Raw genomic sequence first — 21,238 nt, 5'->3', positions numbered from 1 at the left:
ATCAGTTTAAGTGGCCTGTGAAAATGAGACATCACAACTATGACAAATCAGGTTCCAAACTGTTAATACATCAAATACAGTCGTTTCCATTCTGCGGGGATACATTCCAAGACCTCCAGTGCATGACTGAAACTATGAATAGTACCAAACCCTATATATACTTATGTTTTTTTCCTACCTATATGTACCTATGATAAAATTCAATTTATAAATTAGGCACAGTAAAAGATTAAGAATAATAGCTAATAATAAAATAGAACAATTATAACAATATGCTGTAGTAAAAGCTGTGTAATAGTGGTCACTCTTTTTAGGATATCCCTTCATAAAGGCTCAGTGTTTTCTGACACAGCACAATGCCATCTATTGAACATGTTTTTTGGTTCATGCCTTCCACCCACAAATTTAATGCTTTTTCTATTTAAGCTACGCACTTAGCATGCATTTCACCATAACTTTTGTAGTTTGAAGTGCAACAGAAAAACTAGCATATTTCTTTTTCCTTCTTCACTATTTCATTGATAGAAGATTCATTCTTACCATAGATCTTAACAGCCTCAGCACCCAATTATTTTTCCTTTCCTTAGTAAAAATCAAGAACTTTCACCTTTTCATTTCAAAGAAGCCAGTATCACTACTCCTGCATTTTGGAGCCATATTATTAAGTAAAATAAGAGTTAGTTACTTGAACACAAGCACTGTGATACCATGACAGTCAATCTGATAACCAAGATGGCTACTATCTGAGTAATGGGTGAGTAGCATATATAGTGTGGATCTGCTAGACAAGGGATAATTCATGTATTCATGTCCTGGGAAGTATGGAGCAGGATAGCATGAGGTTTCATTATGGTACTCAGAATGGAGAGCAATTTAAAACTTACTAAATGTTTACCAAATTCTTTATGAGCATTACTGAAATGTCAATAAGAAAAACTCATGCCATAGATAAGTACCAAAGTCCCCCAGACCATTTTAACATGATACTCAGGAGATGCTAGGAATGTTAACTAGCACATACAACACAATACAGACACTTGATAATTCCAAGAATATCTAATTTCACAAAAAGTCTGTTATAATCTGTAATTCCTAATGACTCCCTTATTAAAACACAATCCCAACAAATATGTATTAGGGTCAGTGACATATTTTCTTCTGAAAAATGTTTCATGGTTATGTATTTTCTTCCTTATACTGGGTGGCCTAAAATTAAGTGGTTTAACTAAAGAGACAAAATAATTAATGCATGATCCCTGACTGAATCGCAGATTGAAAAATGAAATAAAAACCTGCAATGAAGGACATTAGTAAGGCAATTTAAATATATACGACATGTTTAAAAATAACACTATCATCAACTCTGAATTTCTAGAAAATTAAGTGGTTTGGGACAGAGTTTTAAGTGATTCTATATACTGAACCTCTAGATAATCTAGAGAGATTCAAGTATCATAAAGCCACTAGAGAAAATATTATTGTATGATATTTAATGCCAAGTAAGCATTATATTTCTTAATATAAAACAAATCCAAATTATAATAAGAACCAAAATACTCTGAAACACTTCAAATCTTACTTAAAACTAAGCCTCTTTAGAAAATTACAAAAACAAAGAAACTGTGTTTTATTCTATATAGATTTGTAAATCTATATAGAATAAAACTAGATTTATATATTTATAAATCTAGAAAGTTGACTTAATTTTAGAGATATTCTGGATAAACTGATAATCACATAAGCTTACCTTAACTCTCTGTAGGAAAACTGTAAACTTAGAGAAAATATCCTTTAGCAGATCAAACCACTGGGGAAAATTCAACATTCTCATCTGATCTGCAAGCCTAGGAAAAAAAAATTCAAACGAAAATAACAATTGTCTTTTATTTATTCAATAAAATAAATGAATTAACCTATAAGTTGGAAGAAACCATAATAAATACTATCTAATAACAAAAGAACAATGCGATTTCATCTAGATATCTAAATAATATTGTAAAACTGAGCTGAAGAGGTCAATTCCCAAACAACTTCTCCTTGTTTAAATATCTCTAATACTAGTCTAGTCAAGTATACTGACTTATGAATCTTGCATAATAATTCCATGTGAACATGATTTGTGACCACTAGATAAAAAGCCATAGAGAAATAAATCAATTTTGGTTAAACATGGAGAAGATATGTTCTAGAATAAAAATAGGAATATAATCTCTTCCTTAATAAACATAATAACCTACTTTTCTAATTAAAACTAAAAAGTACTTTCCACAAGCAAAAGGTAATATGGCATGGTGGCTAAGACCATGAGCAATAGGGCCACACCACCTTGTTTCAAGTTCCAGTCCTGACATTTACTAGTTGTATGATTCTGGACAAGTGACTTAACCCCTCCATGCTCTAATTTTCCCATCTTAACATGGGGAAAGTAAAAGAACTTACCTTATATGGTTGCTGTGAATATTACCTGAGTTAATAAGAAGTACTTACAACAATTCATGGTACATAAAAATGGGCTCTGTAAGTATTAGTTGTCATATCAGCATACATATATATGCAATATATACTAGATATAATATATTTTATTAATTATATGTTACATTAGTATAATAATAAAACTAATTATAAAATTATATTAGTATTATATAATAGTATAACCAATATTTTTATCACTGACATCAAGCAATAACTTCAAGATCAAAAAATTAATGCAAAAGAGAATTCCATAAAGATATTTTATAGTACTACAATGACTTATTACTTTAAATTTTTAATGAATGCTGCTGCTGCTGCAGTTAAGAGTTTATTTTCCAAAGATATACCGATACTTGACATACAGAAAGTTCTCTATTGGAAAAAATTCCTTGGGAAAGAAAAATAAAAAATAAATGACTCTCCATTTCTATAAGACTTTTAATAGAGCCCCAACAACTTAATTTTTCCAACTACTGTACTAGCAATCCTTACATTATTAGGGTTGCTTCAACTAATCTGAAACTGAATTTTCACTAGGTAATAGTATGAAAGTTAGAACTCTACAATCCTCATTTTATGAGTCTGGCCCAGAGAATTTTCACAGTTGTCCATACAGTTATTCATATCTTATGACAGTTAATAAAGTTTACATATCTATAGGAATGAAAACGTCAAAGTCATAAAAAAGTCACTATTCTCAAAATAAAAGAATAGGAATTTCAAAGGTGAAAATAAAAATTATAGACATGGGCAATGCAAAATCATGTACTCACACTTCTCAAAGCCAATTAGAAGTTGAGTTTTAATTATTTGGCTAAATAATTTAAATGTAACCTGCTATTCCTCTGAAAGGGATTATCTTAAATTTTCCCCCTCCATGTTTACACTGTATCTTCTCCATCCTCTCTCTGCCCTGGGAGGCTGAGTACTAGGCTTGGCTATGAGGAGCCTTCACAAAAGACTGGAAAGAGAAAAGGTACTTATAGCTCTATCTCCCTCTTTGAGGGGTTGCATCAGGATGACTCTACTCTCTCTCTCTCCAACGAAGAACTCTTCAACTATTGCATATATTCTTGTCAACTACTACATGTTTTTCTCCTGAATTCTATTAACTGCTCTCTTCCCTTGTGCATGTCATCTTTTCTCCGACTGATATACCCCAAACTAATATTTATACTTACTTCATAACAGCATCTGTGTCTATATCTTCTATTTGCGAAACTTTATCAATCACGCACTGAAAAATTTGAGGAAAAAATATGATTAATGTAAATTCTAAATACTACATGTTCATTTATATACTAAAAAAGGCCTCGATGGGCTAGAAATTAAAAAATTTTTAAGTTTATATTTTGAAATTACATCTAAGAACTAAAATAAAATAAAAAGAGCCTCAATGACTTGGATAATCATTTTACCAGACTTTGTGTCTCTTAATATATACCTCAAGGTGTTTTAAAAAACTGCAGCATTACCATTACCCTATTAAATAATTATTTCAGGGTAGCTTGAACTGTATTAATTAAAATCCCCTATTTAAAACTGTTCAAAACATTTAAAAAAAAACTATAATATTTAGGAACAAGATATAAGCCCCATATTAAAATTCCAAAAGAAATGCAACGTATTTCTGTATATTAATTCCGTAACCTCTTACTTTACTGATTTTTTAAATTAATTAGTTTTTTGTTGGATTCTTTAGGGTTTTCTACATATAGTATCATGTCATCTGCAAATAGTAACAATTTTATTTCTTTCCTTCCAATTTGAATGCCTTTTATTTCTTTTTCTTTCCTAATTGCTGTGGCTAAGGCTTCCAAAACCATACTGAATAATAGTGATGAAAGTGGGCATCCTTGTCCTGTTGCCCTTCTTAGAAGAAAAGCGTGCAGTTTTTCACCACTGGGTATGATGTTAGCTGTGGGCTTTTCATATATTGCCTATATTCTGTTGAGATAAGTTCCTTCTATATCCACTTTTGTTGAGAGTTTTTATAATAAATGGATGTTGACTTTTGTCAAATGCTTTTTCTGCATGTATTGAGATATCATATGATTTCTTTCTTTTATTTGGTGATGTGATGAATCACATTCATTACTCTGTAGATGCTGAATCACCCTTTGACAAATCTCACTTTGTCAAGGTATGTAATCCTTTTAATGTATTGTTGAATATAGTTTGCTAATATTTTGTTGATAATTTTGGCATTTGTGTTCATTAGAGAAATTGGTAGATGAATGGATAAAGAAAATGTGGTGTATATACAATGGAATATTATGCGATTAAAAAATGAAATCTTGCCATTTGCGACAATATGGATGAATCTAGAGGGCATGCTAAGTGAAATGAGTCAAGCAGAGAAACACAAATACCATATAGTTTCACTTATGTGTAGAATCTAAAAAAAAAAAAAAAAAGCAAATAAAACAAAACAAAAACAGATTTGTAGAGACCAAAGACATGATTAGCAGAAGGGAGTAGAAGATGATTGAAAAGAGGAAGGGAAATATAGACAATAATATTGTGCTAAGTCTGAACAGTGACAGATGATTACTAGAATTAGTGGGGTGATTACACTACACTGTAAGGTATAAAAATGTCAAATGACTATACTATACACCTGAAACTAATATAATCAATGTAATACTGTATAGCAACTATACTTAAAACAATTTTTTTTAATTCCAAAAGAAATTCTTTTTGGAGGTTACATTTACATTTCCTTTTAATACACACAACGGTTTAAAGTTAAAAAAAATAAATGCTTAGACTTCAGGAGAACTCTGGGAATTAAAACAGCAGATAAAAAAACTTGTTTAAAAGTAAAACATACATACAGAAAATTATACAAATTGTTTACAGCTCAATAATTTTTCACAATGGAGTATACCTGTGTAACCAGAACTTAGATCATAAAACTGAACACTGCCAGTTAGCCACTCTCCTGCTTCCCCCTCCTAGTAACTACTTCCTCTCAAAAGACACTACTATCCTGATTTCTCATACCATAGATTAATTTTGCTGGTGTTTGAATTTCACATAAGGGGAATCGTATAGTGCATACTCCTTTGTGTCTGGTTTCTTTAGCTCCACATTATGTGTGTGATATTCATTCATGTTGTTCCTTGTTAATTGATTCATTCTCATTGCTTATAGTATTCACTTATATATCATACATCTTTCCTACTGATGATAGAATTTGGGTTTTTCCAGTTTTTCATTACAAATAGTGCTGCCATAAAATTCTTGTGCCATCTTTGGTAAGCTTATGTATACATTTCTGTTGGGAAATATCTAGGAGTAGAATTGCTCAGTCATAATATATGTTTATATTTAGCTCTAGATATTGCCAACAATTTTTAAAAGTCGTTTTAACAATTTTAAAGTACAGTGTTTTAGTCAGTGGTTGAAAAAGGTAAAAGATGGTGTGATTGTAATCTTTTTTTGGTTTGTTTTATTTAAACATTGAAACTCAGTACTGTACATTCAACTTAATGATGATTAATTAAGACCAATGAATACATTTAAAATTTTTCTTTCTCATTTATAAAAAAATGAAGTTCAGTGAATAAGATTTATCTCAGTGAAAAGAGTAAGAACAAAAATCCAGGAAGACTTAAAAAGACATGGATTTTAGTTTGCAATGATGCTTTCTTAGAGATCAGATGAAAGGAACATTTATCTACTGCTAGTGATAGTATATTTTTAACAATTTAAAAGTTTGTCAATCACTGACCAATAATTCCACTTTTAGGAATCAGTTATATGGAAATAGTCTTAACCATGAAAAATCAAACAAAACTTTATACCAAAGATATTTATCACAATGTTCATTACAGTACCAAACTAGAAATATGCAACATAGAAGAAAGATTAAGCAGGTTTAACTAATATTATGAAATTTTATACAACCATTAAAAATGATGTTTCTTACATGAGAAAATGCTTGTATTTCTAACTGAAATATGTATAAATAATATGTACAGTATGCTATCAACAATAAAAACATTAGTAACAATGTACACTTAGACATATTGTTAAATGATAATCTTTTACTAATAGGGCTAGATTTTCCTTCTTTATATTTTCAATTTTTAAATAAATAATATTACTATTATATTATTTCTAGGCTAACTTCACAAATGATTCTAGACCAAAATATATCAAATAAAAAAATGTATAATTACCTGTTTAATGATATTCTTTGCCGTAATAATCATTTCTTCACTATAGATTTCTAAAAAATTAAGTTTTCTTTGTTTTAAAAGTCCAAATACAAGAGATACTAGTCTTTCCTATTAAAATAAAAGAAGAGTATATAACTTCATACTTTAAATATAAAATAATCTCAGAGGCACAAATATTCAACATCAAGGATTTTATTGTTTGATCCTCAGAACTCTATCTGGCATCTAGAAGCCTGAAAAATAAAATAAAAAACCCTTCCACAGAAATCTTGCCATCATATTTTTGGAGTCAGTGTTCTAAAACAAGTAAATGCTATTCCACTGTAGTAGATCAAATGAAGCTGGTTTGGGGGCAAAACATGAGTATATTTTGGCCTACTTTCAACAAGTAGCTAGAAAGTATCCTTCTCAAATCCTGATGACCAATAAATACTCTGTGAGCTTTTTAATTCGTGGTCTAGAAGACTGGAATGATGACCTGGACTATCTGTGGGGAATTAACTGCTAATGGGTACAAATATATCTTAACTATTTAGGGTGCTATCAGGGCTTTTTGAATTTTTTATTAGTTCTTGGCAGTAATCACAACTGAGAAGTTACCAGGTAAGTGTAGCCTGGATATGTTGTATTTGTAGCTAGATATCATAAGACATGTTCGTAATAGGTGCTCAGTGAATGTGAATGACTGATAAGTTACCACATAATAATCAATTTTAAAAGAAGTACTCCAGTACATGCATACGCATGGATATACATTAATTCATCCTATATCTATATTTTAAACTTGGTAATAAACTATATACAGACTTTACTGTAACTCTAATTTCTAATTAAGCTATAAAATTTTATTCTCTAATGAACAATTATGGTGCTTGCTAAAGTCACATATAATGAAGGACTTCATAGGTTTGATAGAGCTTGATTTAATGTAATTTTGTCCACTACTATCTGAGAAGAATGTGCTCTAAACTAAGGATATTAGGAATTAACACTAAGCAATGATATCAATTTCATTCCACAGTTCAAAACACATACCTCTTCTAAAATTTGACGGTCATCTTCCAGTGGTCTATTTAAGTCACTATGAGAGTAACTAGAAAATTCTGCAATCATCATTTTATCTATCAGTTTTTCTAATTCACAAAGCTGTGATCCCAAATGCCTGCAAAAGAAGAAAATATTACATATGGTCATTAAAAATCCAAATTTACTCCATGATTATAGGAACCAGCAGGTAAAACTTTTCTGACAGTATTTGTGCAATATTGTGATGTTTTAGTAAAATGGAGTCTTTTAACTTAAAATAACTGCAATAGTTTCACATCATCTCTCCAATTCTCTTTTTCTCTTTAACCTGCAGTTAAATGTGTTGTAGAAAACCTGGTTCTAGAAATTTCATGGCTGCTTTTTGTCTACTTTTTACAGACAAAATATTCGGGTAGTCTATAAGTCCTTTCTTCATTAATCATTTACTGACTATCAATGCCAGTGGCTCCTAAGCCATTCATTTATTCAAGCACCTATACTCTGTGCCAGACCCTGCTCTGGATGCACATAAATATGTGAAGGACTGTAGGGACATTGACTCAATAAATGAATGGCTTAGGGCAGTGGCTCCTAAGCCATTCATTTATTCAAGCACCTATACTCTGTGCCAGACCCTGCTCTGGGTGCACATAAATATGTGAAGGACTGTAGGGACATTGACTCAATTCAATCTCTGTCATCCTCAGTTTAAGTTGCTGTGCAAAATGCCTCAGGTCATTAAACTGAAAGTCAAGACTGAAAATATAAAATACTGAGCACAATATATTCATGAAACATTTTCTCATAAAATATGTTTCTTTTTAATATACCTCCATTATGTGCAGATCCTAGCTAGGTTGAAGTGAGAAGGAGTCTAATCTGGGAAGAGTCATGGGGGTGGTAAGGGCAAGTATTACTAAAGGAACTTGGAATCTTTAGGAAAAGCATGCATTATCGCAATGAATAAGAATAGTTTCATGTTATCCCTGCTTGGCAAAGAATAGTTTCATGTTATCCCTGCTCGGCAGGGCATTAAGGATAGTACCCTCATATGCTAAGGAACTTCTGCCACACAATCTAATAGCTTCTCCCCCGCAAAAAAAAGAAAAAATGGGTTGAAGAAACTTAGGTAATCCAGTTGGTCCAAAGTATTCCAAAAATTAAGTGAAATAGGCAAATGGGAAATCTATTTAATCTTAAATTTAAACATTTATAATTAAATTAAAAAAACATTTAAAATATGTCTATACTACATTTACTTAAAAAACAAACCCTTAATATCTGCAACTTTGTTTATTTACCAAGACCAGATATAGCACATTTTAAAAAATTAGTTTAAACCATGTGACCTTTTAGACAGATTGATTGTTCTTCTTTTATAAACAACATATGGCAAACAGTGGTGATAATTTTGAAAAATCTGATGAGTAAAATAATGTATAAATTTGTATTTTGCAATATGAAAATTATATTTTTTAAAGCAATTAAGAAAATATCTCACAATAAACAAATTTGAGATTTATCCCCTAGTACAAACTAAAACATTGCCATAAGGGGAATTTGGCAAGTGTCTAGCAAAATTACATAAGCATTTAACCTTTGACCTAGAAATCTCACATCCTGTAATCTGTCTCAAAGATACACTGGTAAAATTACAAAAGAACATAGTTCATTGCAGCACTGTTAGTAACTGCAAAGGAATGGAAATGACCCGAATGCTGACCAATGGGGGATAGTTGAATGTATCATAATAAATACTACGCACTTTTAAAAGAACTAAAGAATACCAGTTAATAAATATATACTGCTATAGAGCAATTTCTCAACCTCTTTTCACTATTGCCCCCCTAACAAGTCTTTTTAGATATTTTTATTCCTAATCACCCCCTCTATGAAATTTTAATATCACATATATACTATATATCTGTTTACGTATCCTGGCCCTTTTGAGAGCCACAAACCATTGTAATATCCAAGAGTTTTTTTCGCCCTTCAAGACCAATTTTTTTTCCCTTGGGGTGATATCTCCCCATTGAGAATACATACTGTAAAATGATCTCCAGGATATACTGTAAGTTGAAACAGCTAGGAAAAAAGTATGTACAGTATGTTAATGCTTATCTAAGATGAGGAACAGATGGAGGGATAGATGAAGAGATGGATGGAGGGAGTGATAAATGGATAAATATAAACTAAAACTTTAAATGGTAACTTCTATAAGTAACTTCTATGAGTAGGTAAAGAGGAAGGGGACCAGAATATAAGTTAAATTTCTCTGTATATCCTTTATTTCATGGATTTGACTATGGAACCACTGTAACTACTTAACATAGTTATAAAACAAAATTACGTTTTAAAAGATCAACCCTTAACTATCAAAAGCAAATGAAACAAGTGAACTTAAGTGTGTATCAAGTTAGTGGCAAATCTACACAAAGAGGAATTATTTTGAGTGCTTTTAAAGCATACTAATTTATCCATTCATCCCACAAAGGACATGTCTTAAGGAAAAGAAAGAAATCCTACATTTATAGCAATCATGTTGTTAGTTCTGAGAGCATTCTATTTACATTGTGAGATAAAACAAATGACTAATTATGTTGATGTTATTAGGAACCACAGTTTTCAACCTGTTCAAAAAAGATATATAAGTAAAATGGAATAAGTAAAAATTCTATAATTCTGAATTTAAATTGAAACTATCAATATGAAGTCAAGATGTTTTTCCTTATAAAGGAAAAATTATTTTCTAGCTTTGTCCACTATAAAGGCCTCTTAGCTAGGAAAACTTCTGATATCCAGACTGTAATTTCTAAATAACATTTCCAACCAAAAGAAACTAGAGTTCTTGAAATGACAGATTATAATTCTGGAGTAGAAAATATGAAATATGAATATTGTGTCATAAAATAAATACAATCAATGACTACCCATGGAATCATGTCAAAAAGACTCAAGAATGAATTTGAGGAGGTTCCTACAAAAGACAATTTGAACACTGATAAAAATAAAAACAACAAAGAACTTAAACACTTCAAATATATATAAATTCATGTGTTCATAAAAATATTTTTTAAAAACTTATCAGTCAACTTTGGAAGATGCTAGATTTTCAATGCATTATTTTAAAAACTGCTAAGGGAAAAGAATAGACTATCCTGCCTATGCTTATAAGAAATGTCTTTCAGAGTTATCAAATAATTGTTATGTAGAAATAATGCTTTAAGGAAATATCCCCCTTAATAAATGAATAAGGAAGTATAGAATTAGAATATCATGATTTACAACCCATAATGAGATAAATGTAGGCAATGATCACCAAATGTTAATATAATGAAAAGAGAGACAATCAGATATACACCTTTTGACTGAAATATATAGCACTACCTATTACATGCTCTTGACAAAAAGTAACTTTTTTTTAATTAAAAATTTTTTTAAATCTGGTCAAGTCTTTAAATCTACCAGTGTATGGAAAATATAGCCAAAAACATGCTAAACATGAGGATGCACTCAGCAAATATCCAGACTTTGAGAAGGCTCTACAAGACAACTCAATTTCTTTAATGAATATTTTGAAAAGGGAGAATACAAGAATGGAGAACTATATATCAAAAGATACTTGAAATACATCAACCAATTACAATGCATAGATATTATCTGGATCCTGGTTTCAACAAACAAAAAGATTTTTGAGACAAACGGAAGTTTGAAAACTCACTAGCTATCTGAAGACAAATAATATTAGAATTATGTTTTTAAAAAACTTAATGGAAAAACTTAAAGGTAAATAATAAAATATTTATGGATGAAATGAAATAATGGTTTGGATTTGTTTCAAAACAATCCAGGAGTAGGGGGAGTGATATTGAGAAAACAAAGTTGGCCATGAGTTTGTAACTCACAGATGAATCACAATTTACCCAGCTTCATATAACTCTCTTCATGTAATTTCCTCTATTTTTGGATTTGTTTCTGTTTTTATTAATTTTTTTTTAAAAGCAGTAACAGAGTAGGACATAAATCTACATATTCCTATTGCTTGGTTCTCAACTTTTATGAAGATCAGATTCCTTTTTAAAGTACACTAGAGGTGAACTCTCAGGTTAGTGTTAACTTCAGGTATAAATGAATAGTCTTCAACAAATCTCACCAAAGAATTATGGTAGGAAGTCGATATGACTGTATCTACTTATGTTGGGCATCTAAATAATAAAACTTTGTCATTTCAGCAAAATAACTTACATGTAAGGTTCTATTTGACCCCAGATATTGTCTTACATAAGTAGCTTCATTTTTATGCAGTCCTTAACTAATTTTAAAGCCTGATAAATATAAAAAACAGATGAATATGAACATCAAGTAGTATTTATTACATAATCAGTTATATATACATAAAAATTTGTCTAAATAAATCCTTAAACAAAACTTCCAGAATTAAAATGTTCTACAAGATTCACCTATTCATCCTGGCTCTAATTGTTTTTATATTCTTGACTACTTTGACAACAGATGTAATAATGGCCTGCACATTATTATTAACCTTATGAAAAATATTTAATGATAAAATCTGTTAACAGTTCATTTTTAAAGCATGTATCCTAATAATCACATTCAGTAATTTAGAGGGGTGGGAAAAAAAATCTACTGAAACAACAAATAACTTAAATATCACTTTCTGAAAAAAAAACACTTAGGTCCATATGCGCTAAATAAACTGAACAATTCCAGTACTTATTACTTGACATGCCTCAATTTGTACATTAATTCAGATCTTCTACTAAGCTGTGTGTTCACTACAATGACCTTTGTGTTGCCTTTATCAGAGATTTAGATACCAATAAACTCTACAGTAATTCTAGTTTCATCAAATAGCAGAAAACTTGTTTTTTTGGCTTCATCCTAGAACATATAATGTGGATATTTTCTAAATACATTTTGAAGATCTAAACTATAGATTACATCAGGATCAAAGAATTTGTTATCTTTGATACTTTCAATAATAAAAATTCCTTAAATAGAATCCCAAGGTGACCTCAGACCAATGAAACCACAATACATTAGAACCTATAATTAACTGAATGTTTTCCACAAAAAAAGGCTTATAGTTGACTAAAAAACAAGCTAGTTTCATTAATTTTTATCCTAAAATCAATTACCATGGTAGATTGACTCAATAAACCTATAATTCAATTACCCACATTTTAACATCTATCACACCATAAAATTAGCATTGATGTTTTCTGAGCGATATATTTGAGGTCCTATAAATACTCAATCAAATATATTAAAAAGCATACACAACTCTTGGATCAGATAAGACCTGGGTTGAATCTCGACTCTACTGTTTTATAACTTCTTATATGACTTGGAGCAAGTTATCTAAGAGTTTCTATGCCTCAGTTTCCTTATCTATTAAATTGGGATAAGATTACCTATCTCACATAGTTTTTTTTGGGGGGGGGCGGAATCATATAATACATTTAATGTATAATTAATACAGTACCTGGTACAGAGTACTAAAGAATTAAAAATATGTTCTTACATTTTACAATGGTAGTGGTAGGAGAGTAATGGTGGTAATAAGTAGCAAAAAACAAAAGTTAACAATGGTGAAAAGAGTTTCTACATAAACCTTTACCTAAAAGAGCAAATAATAAAACTGCATTCTTGAATTTTAAGGTAACTAAAGCTTCTCTATGTCAAAACCTACAAGATATAGTTTCAAATATACTGCTTGGCCCATAATGAGACTTCTGTATTACATCTGCTTAACAAACATTTGAATGTCATTAACCTCAGCAACACTTTCAGTTATATTAGCATAGATTACAAATGATATATATTGTTACACTGATTACCATATTTTTTTACTGCTTATAGCAAAATTTCATTTCATGAATAATAGTTAAAAACATTTGTCCTAATAATTAAAAATGCCCAATTTTGTAACAATTTAAGCAGTAAAACATTTAAAATATTTTAAAATTACAAAAATCAACAAATGTACAAAAGATCCATTTTAATAATTATGAATTATGCAATGAGCCTAAATTTCCCACTGTGTAAATTACTGTCCACGTTCAGGAGAGGGAATCAAACTGTGGGATTTTTACACTGATAACAGACACCTGTACCGCTAACACATTAGAAGAGCCATCTTTGAATAGAAACAGGGAGATGTTTTAGTTGAAAATTGTGTTTTTAAAGTAATAAAATTATGTGGGGTTGCTCCATAGTATAGTGGTTAGCACATCTGCTTTACACGCAGAAGGTCCTGGGTTTATGCCACAGATCATAACCCTGGTACGCCAGGCCCCGGGGTACTCTCTGTGAGTGTGTGGGAGGAGATGCCCCGCCTTCAGATATTCAGTTCTTAAAAAGAGAAATGGCAACATCCATAGGTCAGGGGTGGATGTGTGTGTGTGTGTGTGTGTGTGTGGGCGGGGGGGAGGGGAATCAAACAGGGGGAAAAAATTTTAAAAAAATAATAAAGTAATAAAATTATGTAAGAAGATGTTACCACTTTAATTCTAAATCCTAAAAAAGTAGAGGACACAATGGCAATTAAAAATAAGTCTTCTCAATTCTGATCCATATTAGTCTCCTAGAGAGCTTTAAAAAAAATACAGATGTGCAGGCCTTACCCTTGAAGTCTGACTTAATTAATCTGGATGAGGTATGTGTGGTATGCTACATTTAAATTAAAAAATAAATTTTTAAAAATTCAAAAAATTAAAAATAAAATAAAAAGATACAGCATGTGAAAGAACTGAAAAAAATGTCAGAAAACAACGCTTCAGTTTGAAATTCATTTCACTGATTCACTTTATATAAAGAAATCATGACCTAATAAAAGAGAAGTGGAAATAAAAAAAAGCTCTCCGACAGTTCTAAATGCAGCAAGCATTAAAAACTACAGTCATACACAAACTATAAATAGTTAATTAGGAACAATGATTATGGGGAGTAAAAGAATAAGAGAAGGGTACAAAGAGTCAAGATACATTTGGTAATATCCTAGATAAGTCATATTTCATAAATATGTATTAAGATGTGTACAACATAGCTTTTGCCCAAGACATTTAGAAAGATTTTTTTTTAAATAACACAAATGACAATAAAATATAGTAGAATGTCATCAAATTTCATTAAAGAGCATATACAAAAAGTTCTGGGAGTTCAGAAGTCACAAATCTATACAGAAAATAATATGGTCAAAAAAATAGAAAGAATGAGAAAAAAGAAAATATACATAAGCATTTACTACCACTGACTAGAAAATATATATTAGGTTAATAGTACACAGAAAAATCATATGTAAATAAGAATATTCAAATTCTTTTTAAATAGAGATTTGCAATTGTAGTAATTTGACTATTGGAAGATTTTGATATGAAAGCTCCCTTTAAAGCATTAGAAAAAAAATTATAGCTGAAAGCAAAACTTGGACTAAGATCTAGCAAATGGAAAGACCATTAACAAATTAATCCAACAGAGTCCCTTGGTTCTACTAAAAGGTTTATTTTAAGTAAGACCCTATGCTTTTCTAAGGTATGTCCCACAAAAAAAATGACTAAAATTTGTCTCAGGTATAAAAAAAAAAGAGAAAAGGTGTGTGAAATTTAAGTACAATATCTCTTTACCTTCTACTGGGAAAGAATAATCATGTTAATAAATTAAGGACATAGCTTACGAAACTAATGTTTATAGTAGAAAAGTATACCTGTTATTCAAATTAATCAAACAAAAATAGAATTCAAAACTGATGCTTCCAAATAAAGTTAACAGCCTTAAAAATAGCTGTGAAGCTACAAAAGTAACTAATGTTGATATTTAAACTTTACAGTAAAAAGAATGATAAAGTCAAGAAAGTAAATCATCAGATAGGATTTGACAGTAACTAAAAAAAAAGCAAAACTAGGTTACAATATGTCAACCTTAACCTACTTCAACTATGAGACAGTATTTTTTTCTAATTAGCAAAACATTTTCTTTCATAGTACTTTCATCTTTGAAAATTACTTTCTGTATGAAGATGTTTTATCAGAAGTTAGAAACTCAACACAGTTCTCATACCAAACTTTTATATAGTGATAACCATACTGGAACTGACGGTTGATAGGCTGCTTTAAAGAAATGTTTCACATGAAGAATATGAAACATGTGTTAAGTCCTTAAAAAATAATAGAAAGATATTTGAGCAAAATGTAGACAATCAGAATATCTGAAAGTCCTTTTAAAAATCATATACAGCAGGTCCTCGAATAACATCCTTTCATTCAAATTCCTTTCATTGATGAGGAAAAAAAAAAAAGATTCCCAGCTGGGGCCACTGTCTGTGTAATATTTGCACGTTCTCCCCATGTCTGTGTAGTTTTCTCCAGGTACTCCACACCCCAAAGATGTGCTCATGAAGTGATGTGGCATGTCTTAACTGTCTCAGTCTGAGTGTGGGGGTGAGTAAACCTTGTAACGAAAGGGCATCTTGTCCAGGGTTGGTTCCCATCTTGCACCCTGAGCTGCTAGGAGAGGCTCCAGAGGCTCCGGTACCCTGCAACCCTGAACTGGAATAAGCGGGTTGGAAAATAATTACCTTACTTTTTTAAAAAAATCTTGTTTTTATTAATCTTTCTTAGATGTAGGTATAGCGCACATTTATTTCAGTGTTTACTATCAGAAGTGTTTTGGGTCTTATTTAGAAGTTTGGTGATGTTTCTGTGACCAGAAATGTGCCATAAGAACTTAACTCTTGTTCTTATCAGTTAGCCTATGGTAAAATTAGGTTCATTAAACACCGTTTTGCTGAAAGCCAGTTTCCAAGAGCCCATCAACAACATTAAGTAAGGACTTAATGTTCTTTTTATAAAGAACATTTTTTTCTTTTAAGTTACAAACAAAAATCGAGTAAGGTTGAAAATAAAGGTAAACTCTTCCTCGGGCTCAAAATAAACAGATTATAAAATCTTCATGTCTTCCAACATATCATAATCCAATGAGAATAAATACCAACCTTGTTCTTAAATATATTCTAGATAGCTTTGGATGACTATATTTTTCATCAATACAACTGGGCATAAACTTAGGGCAAGGAAAATAAAATAAACTGTATGACCATTGGGGTAAAAATTAGAACAGTTTTGGAATTTGTGTTTAGCAGGCGAGCACTCAATCTTTGATTCTATTTTTCAGCACTGTTCTATTCAGAGGATAAAGCACCCTGTAGAACTGGCTCCCCATATTCATTAACATTCATAATATTTTATAGTAGTGATAAGTGAAAAACAGCTGCTATCATTACAGAAGGCTATTTTTCTAGTTACAAAAACGAATATTATTCTTTAATATATGTATTTCACATACATTCACACAAAAAAGAAATAGTTAAAATTTCAGAGATAATAGGGAAACTAAAATCATTTAGTCACCCTGGGTTCTATGCTGGAAAATCTAAAGTAGGCTTCAAAGGACTATGAACCACCCAAAATTGCTTGTAAAATTTTATGTACAGGGTTATTTTTATGGAAAGAAGGTCCAACCACAGCTTTCAATAGATTCTCAAAGAAGTTTGTGATTCAAACTTTTTCTGGAAACATCCAAGTCTGATGAGGTTCCTCCCCTAAGATTAGCACTCCAAAGCAATCTGTACATTCATCATCATACTGTATTACACTATACCATAACTACTCAGTAATTTCTGTTATCTGCCTTGCCATATATATTATAAAAACAGCGTGAGCAGAGAACATCTCTGTTCTGTTCATGGTTATATTTCCAGTATTCTACCTGATGTATAAGTGATCGAAAACCAATTTCTTCAATGAATGAATGAAGTGGTCATTTATGTAATTAAATTTTGGCCAAATTTTAAAAAATGCTTTCTGAATAAATGTTCCAATTATATATTCTTAGTCAATAAGAATTTATAATTCAATTAAAATAAACTCATTTAAAAAATGTAAAAAAATAAACTTATTTTGAAGCTAAGTTTTCCAGAATATATTAAGGACTATTAAGTTATAGAGCATATATCTTCCATAAAACGTCTTTGTAGTTATTCAGTAGTGTAAGGTTTGAATGGGTTTACAAACAAATAGAAACTTCCACAAGGACACTGCAAGTCTGCTTAACTGAATGAAATTGTAATCTGTAAATCAAACATTTCGACATGATCTCACATAAAATAACTAAAATCCTAATCTTATATTCAAAATAAGAATTTAGGAGAAACTGGGTCTTTTCTAACACCATGTAGAATTTTTTGTAATGTGATAACAGACTACAAATCAGAAATAAATTTTAATAATTATTAAACTAATAAACTATTTAAGAGCTTTTTTGTTTTCTTTATCTTTCACTAGTTTCTCTGCTTGATATGCCCTTTTTCCTCCTCTATAAAACTTTTTTGTACCTGGGGTCAAACACCGCTACCCCATGTCCCCAGCTTTTTTTTTTAATTTTATTTTATATTTATACTATATCACAACAATAAATTTAAACCTATTCAAGAGCTTTTAAAACGAACTTAATTTGATATATACTAGTATTCATTCCTACACCTTGATCTACTATGTTGACAAAAAAATATTTCAACATTTTCTAAACATTATCATTTTCAAACTTGTGAGTGGCCTTTCATTGATTTTGTCTAACAGAAAATTTGATTTTGCTTCTCTGTAAATGTCTCTGTAAATATTGGTCTTTATGGTTTTTGTTTGTTTAGCTAAGACTAAAATATCAGAATAATAACATTACTAAACAGATGAATCCGGAAGAAAAAATAACCATGTAACTTTAAATATATTCACACTTCTTCAGCTAACATTGCACACTAAAATTTATCCTTTAAAATTCTAACATTATTTCTAATGGTTTACTTAATGGACATACCGGAAGCTGTGAATGCCCTGAAGTTCCTGCTGTAGAACCTCCTGTGTTGTTGCTATTAAGTCCAATGCTCCAACAAATTCAGAAGTAGATAACAACACCTGTACAGTAGGCTGAGTCTGGTGTACAGTGGCCATTAACTTCAGTTTATTGTACACTTTAACACAATTATTTCTGGTAAGTGCCAGTCTTAAAATGTGTAGTGGTCCTTCACACATTACTTTATCAATCTGTGCAATTTTATCACGAAGCATTTTTACAGCCTGGGAAGTTTTCTTGAGGTAGTCCTGCAATTCGTGTTGAGAGGTCATTGCATGAAAAAATGCTTCTGAACGTAGAGAGATCTGATGAGCAATGTTTACTTCCACAATATCCAGATAATGGCTCAGCTTAAGAGGGAAGGAAAAAAAATCATGGAGTATTATAAGTATACCTTCCTTGACTATCCAAATACTTTCTGAAAATGATATAAGATTTTCACATGTATTTTAAATCCCATTGTATAAACTGTTTAATTATGGGATCTTTGATATTGGGGATAACAAAATAGAAGGAAGATGAAAGGTACAGCCCAAAGATTAATAAATATAAGACAAAAGAATAGAAGATGATTTACCTTCTTCTGTTCCTACCATTACTGCCCTCCAAACACCAACTACTTTCTAAAAAGTAAGAGTACCCGCAATCATCTCAGATTATAATCTAGTTTCAGAAAATCTAAGATCTGAGAGAGAATGATTTCCTTAACTCCCACACATCATTGCCATCACCAACATCACACATCACTTATCTGACTAAAAGATGATTATAGTTACCATTTATTGACTTCCTCCTTCTATGTACAGGCACTAGTATTTCATATACATCATTTTCTAATTTAACAATCTCAGAATACAGGTATTATTATTTTACAGATGAGGAAACTGAGGCTCAGAGACATTAAATCACTTGAATAAAGTCATGTGATTAGTAAGTGGCAAAATCAAAATTTGAACCCAGGTATGACTCAAAAGCTGAAGTTCTTTTTTTTTTTTGAAGTTCTTTCTACTATACCAAGCTGCCTCAAAATGGAAAGAATCCGCAAAAGACAGATTGGTGTCCAGTCACAAATTATATAAAGTACTAACATAATTTGGATCTTTTTTCCAGACTACGTATTTTACATTTCAAAAATTATTCTTTTATTGAATTGTAAAATTCAGTTGATTTCCAATGTATTTTCCTCTTAAAAGGTTGACAAATGCCTTAAACATTAGTTTATATATATTTTATTTGTAACACTACCAAGATTAATTCCTAGATTTTAATATATTAAAAATATTTTCTAATTTCAAATACGGACTTCTAAAACTTGACTTATCATTTCTTCCTTTCGAAGTGCATATGACTCTTTTGTCTACATTATCTTTCCATTTTTTCTCTCATTTTTTCACTTACAGATTCATCAACACATAGCTAAAAATTTAGGGATTATCACTGAACATCTCAAGAGAATTCATTCATAGCATTTAAGGGTTAAAGGACTTTCAATATTTAAGACTCATAAGATTCAAAGAGATTATTCAGTCAGTAAGCCTGCTTCCTTAAAACCATGCGGGATCACACGTATCTTCAGTAAGGCTCCTTCAGTAATCTATCATAATACAAAATAGGTTACAAACAAGAAATTGTTCCACAGTTTAAATTTCTTGAGTTTATATTTTGCTGTTGTTCTTTTCATCTTCAAAACAACTGTTCATTTATTTCCCTAAAAAGCAACATGGGGACAAAGGTATTATGGTACATTGCAAGCTAATATGGACTCAATTTTCAGAATAGTAAATGAAGAATGGATAACTCCTTTAGGACAGTGCTATTCAGAAGGCAGTTTATGTGCTGCTGCCAGTCTGTGATCTCTTTAATAGGTCCATGGTAAAATAAGGAACTTTGGAAAGTAAATCAACTACCTCACGAAGCCCACTCCATGGTTTTCTCATAGAAAGACACTTTTAATGAAGGAAGGAGCGCAAACTCCCTATCTCATCACAGACTAGCACTCTGGTTAGCCCTACAATAGGATTCAAATTTCTCTGACCCTAGTTGTAGTATTCTCCCACTCCTTTCTTTAAAGCTAGCAAGATAAAACAGTTGATGTCAATCGTAAAGTAAGTTTGAAAGTGTGCTTAGAATCCTGTCTTCCATTACTTTTCTAAGAACAGAGCAGAATGACAAGGAGCCAGAATGTAAATATAACAAACCTGATTCTGCAACTTACCCCCCACCAAAAAAAAAATCCATTACTTTAGTCACTTTAAATATTTAGTGTAAGAAAATAGTTTCATTTGAATTTCAAAGATTCTGGCAACTTGTCAGTATTTCATTACTCTATTTTTTCAAAGGCATAATACTTTCATAATCCATTTCCTATTAAAATTCTATAAAGGGAACAATAATTTTTAAAGTATTTCTAAGTATCCATATAGACCGATAAGATTTTTTATGGGCTTTTGTTGTATTTCTCTTTCAAGTTATTATTCTACCAGGGCACATACTGGGAATATGAAAAAGACGTCTGGGGTGAGCCTATGTCCACAAAGCCAACATTTTCATTAGACTTATGAATTTTTCCTTATTCAAGGAAAATCTTTATAGGTCAAATGTTGCCACAGGAAAAAGTGAATTCATTT

At 30.8% G+C, this 21,238-nt stretch overlaps 1 protein-coding gene across 5 annotated transcripts in view; it reads right to left on the bottom strand.

Annotated features, from left to right (window-relative positions):
* VPS54 (VPS54, GARP complex subunit) overlaps positions 1-21,238 on the bottom strand; it is a 90,102-nt gene that overhangs the window by 35,982 nt on the left and 32,882 nt on the right. For all 5 annotated transcript variants that reach the window (XR_003045653.1, XM_006909551.2, XM_006909553.2 and 2 more), the window contains exons 7-11: positions 18,576-18,961; positions 7,695-7,821; positions 6,660-6,767; positions 3,654-3,709; positions 1,748-1,844 (exon numbers count right to left, since the gene is read on the bottom strand). Coding sequence is in view for 4 of the 5 variants with exons in the window: in XM_006909551.2 (XP_006909613.1) it covers positions 1,748-1,844; positions 3,654-3,709; positions 6,660-6,767; positions 7,695-7,821; positions 18,576-18,961 (774 nt within the window). In the remaining variant the exon portion in view is untranslated. The remainder of the gene's footprint in view (positions 1-1,747; positions 1,845-3,653; positions 3,710-6,659; positions 6,768-7,694; positions 7,822-18,575; positions 18,962-21,238) is intronic.

The sequence above is a fragment of the Pteropus alecto genome, unplaced genomic scaffold, assembly GCF_000325575.1.
Source record: "Pteropus alecto unplaced genomic scaffold, ASM32557v1 scaffold131, whole genome shotgun sequence".
NCBI classification, from domain to species: Eukaryota; Metazoa; Chordata; class Mammalia; order Chiroptera; family Pteropodidae; genus Pteropus; species Pteropus alecto.
Note: the sequence above shows the minus strand (reverse complement) of the source record. Positions and strands in the feature narration are given on the sequence as shown.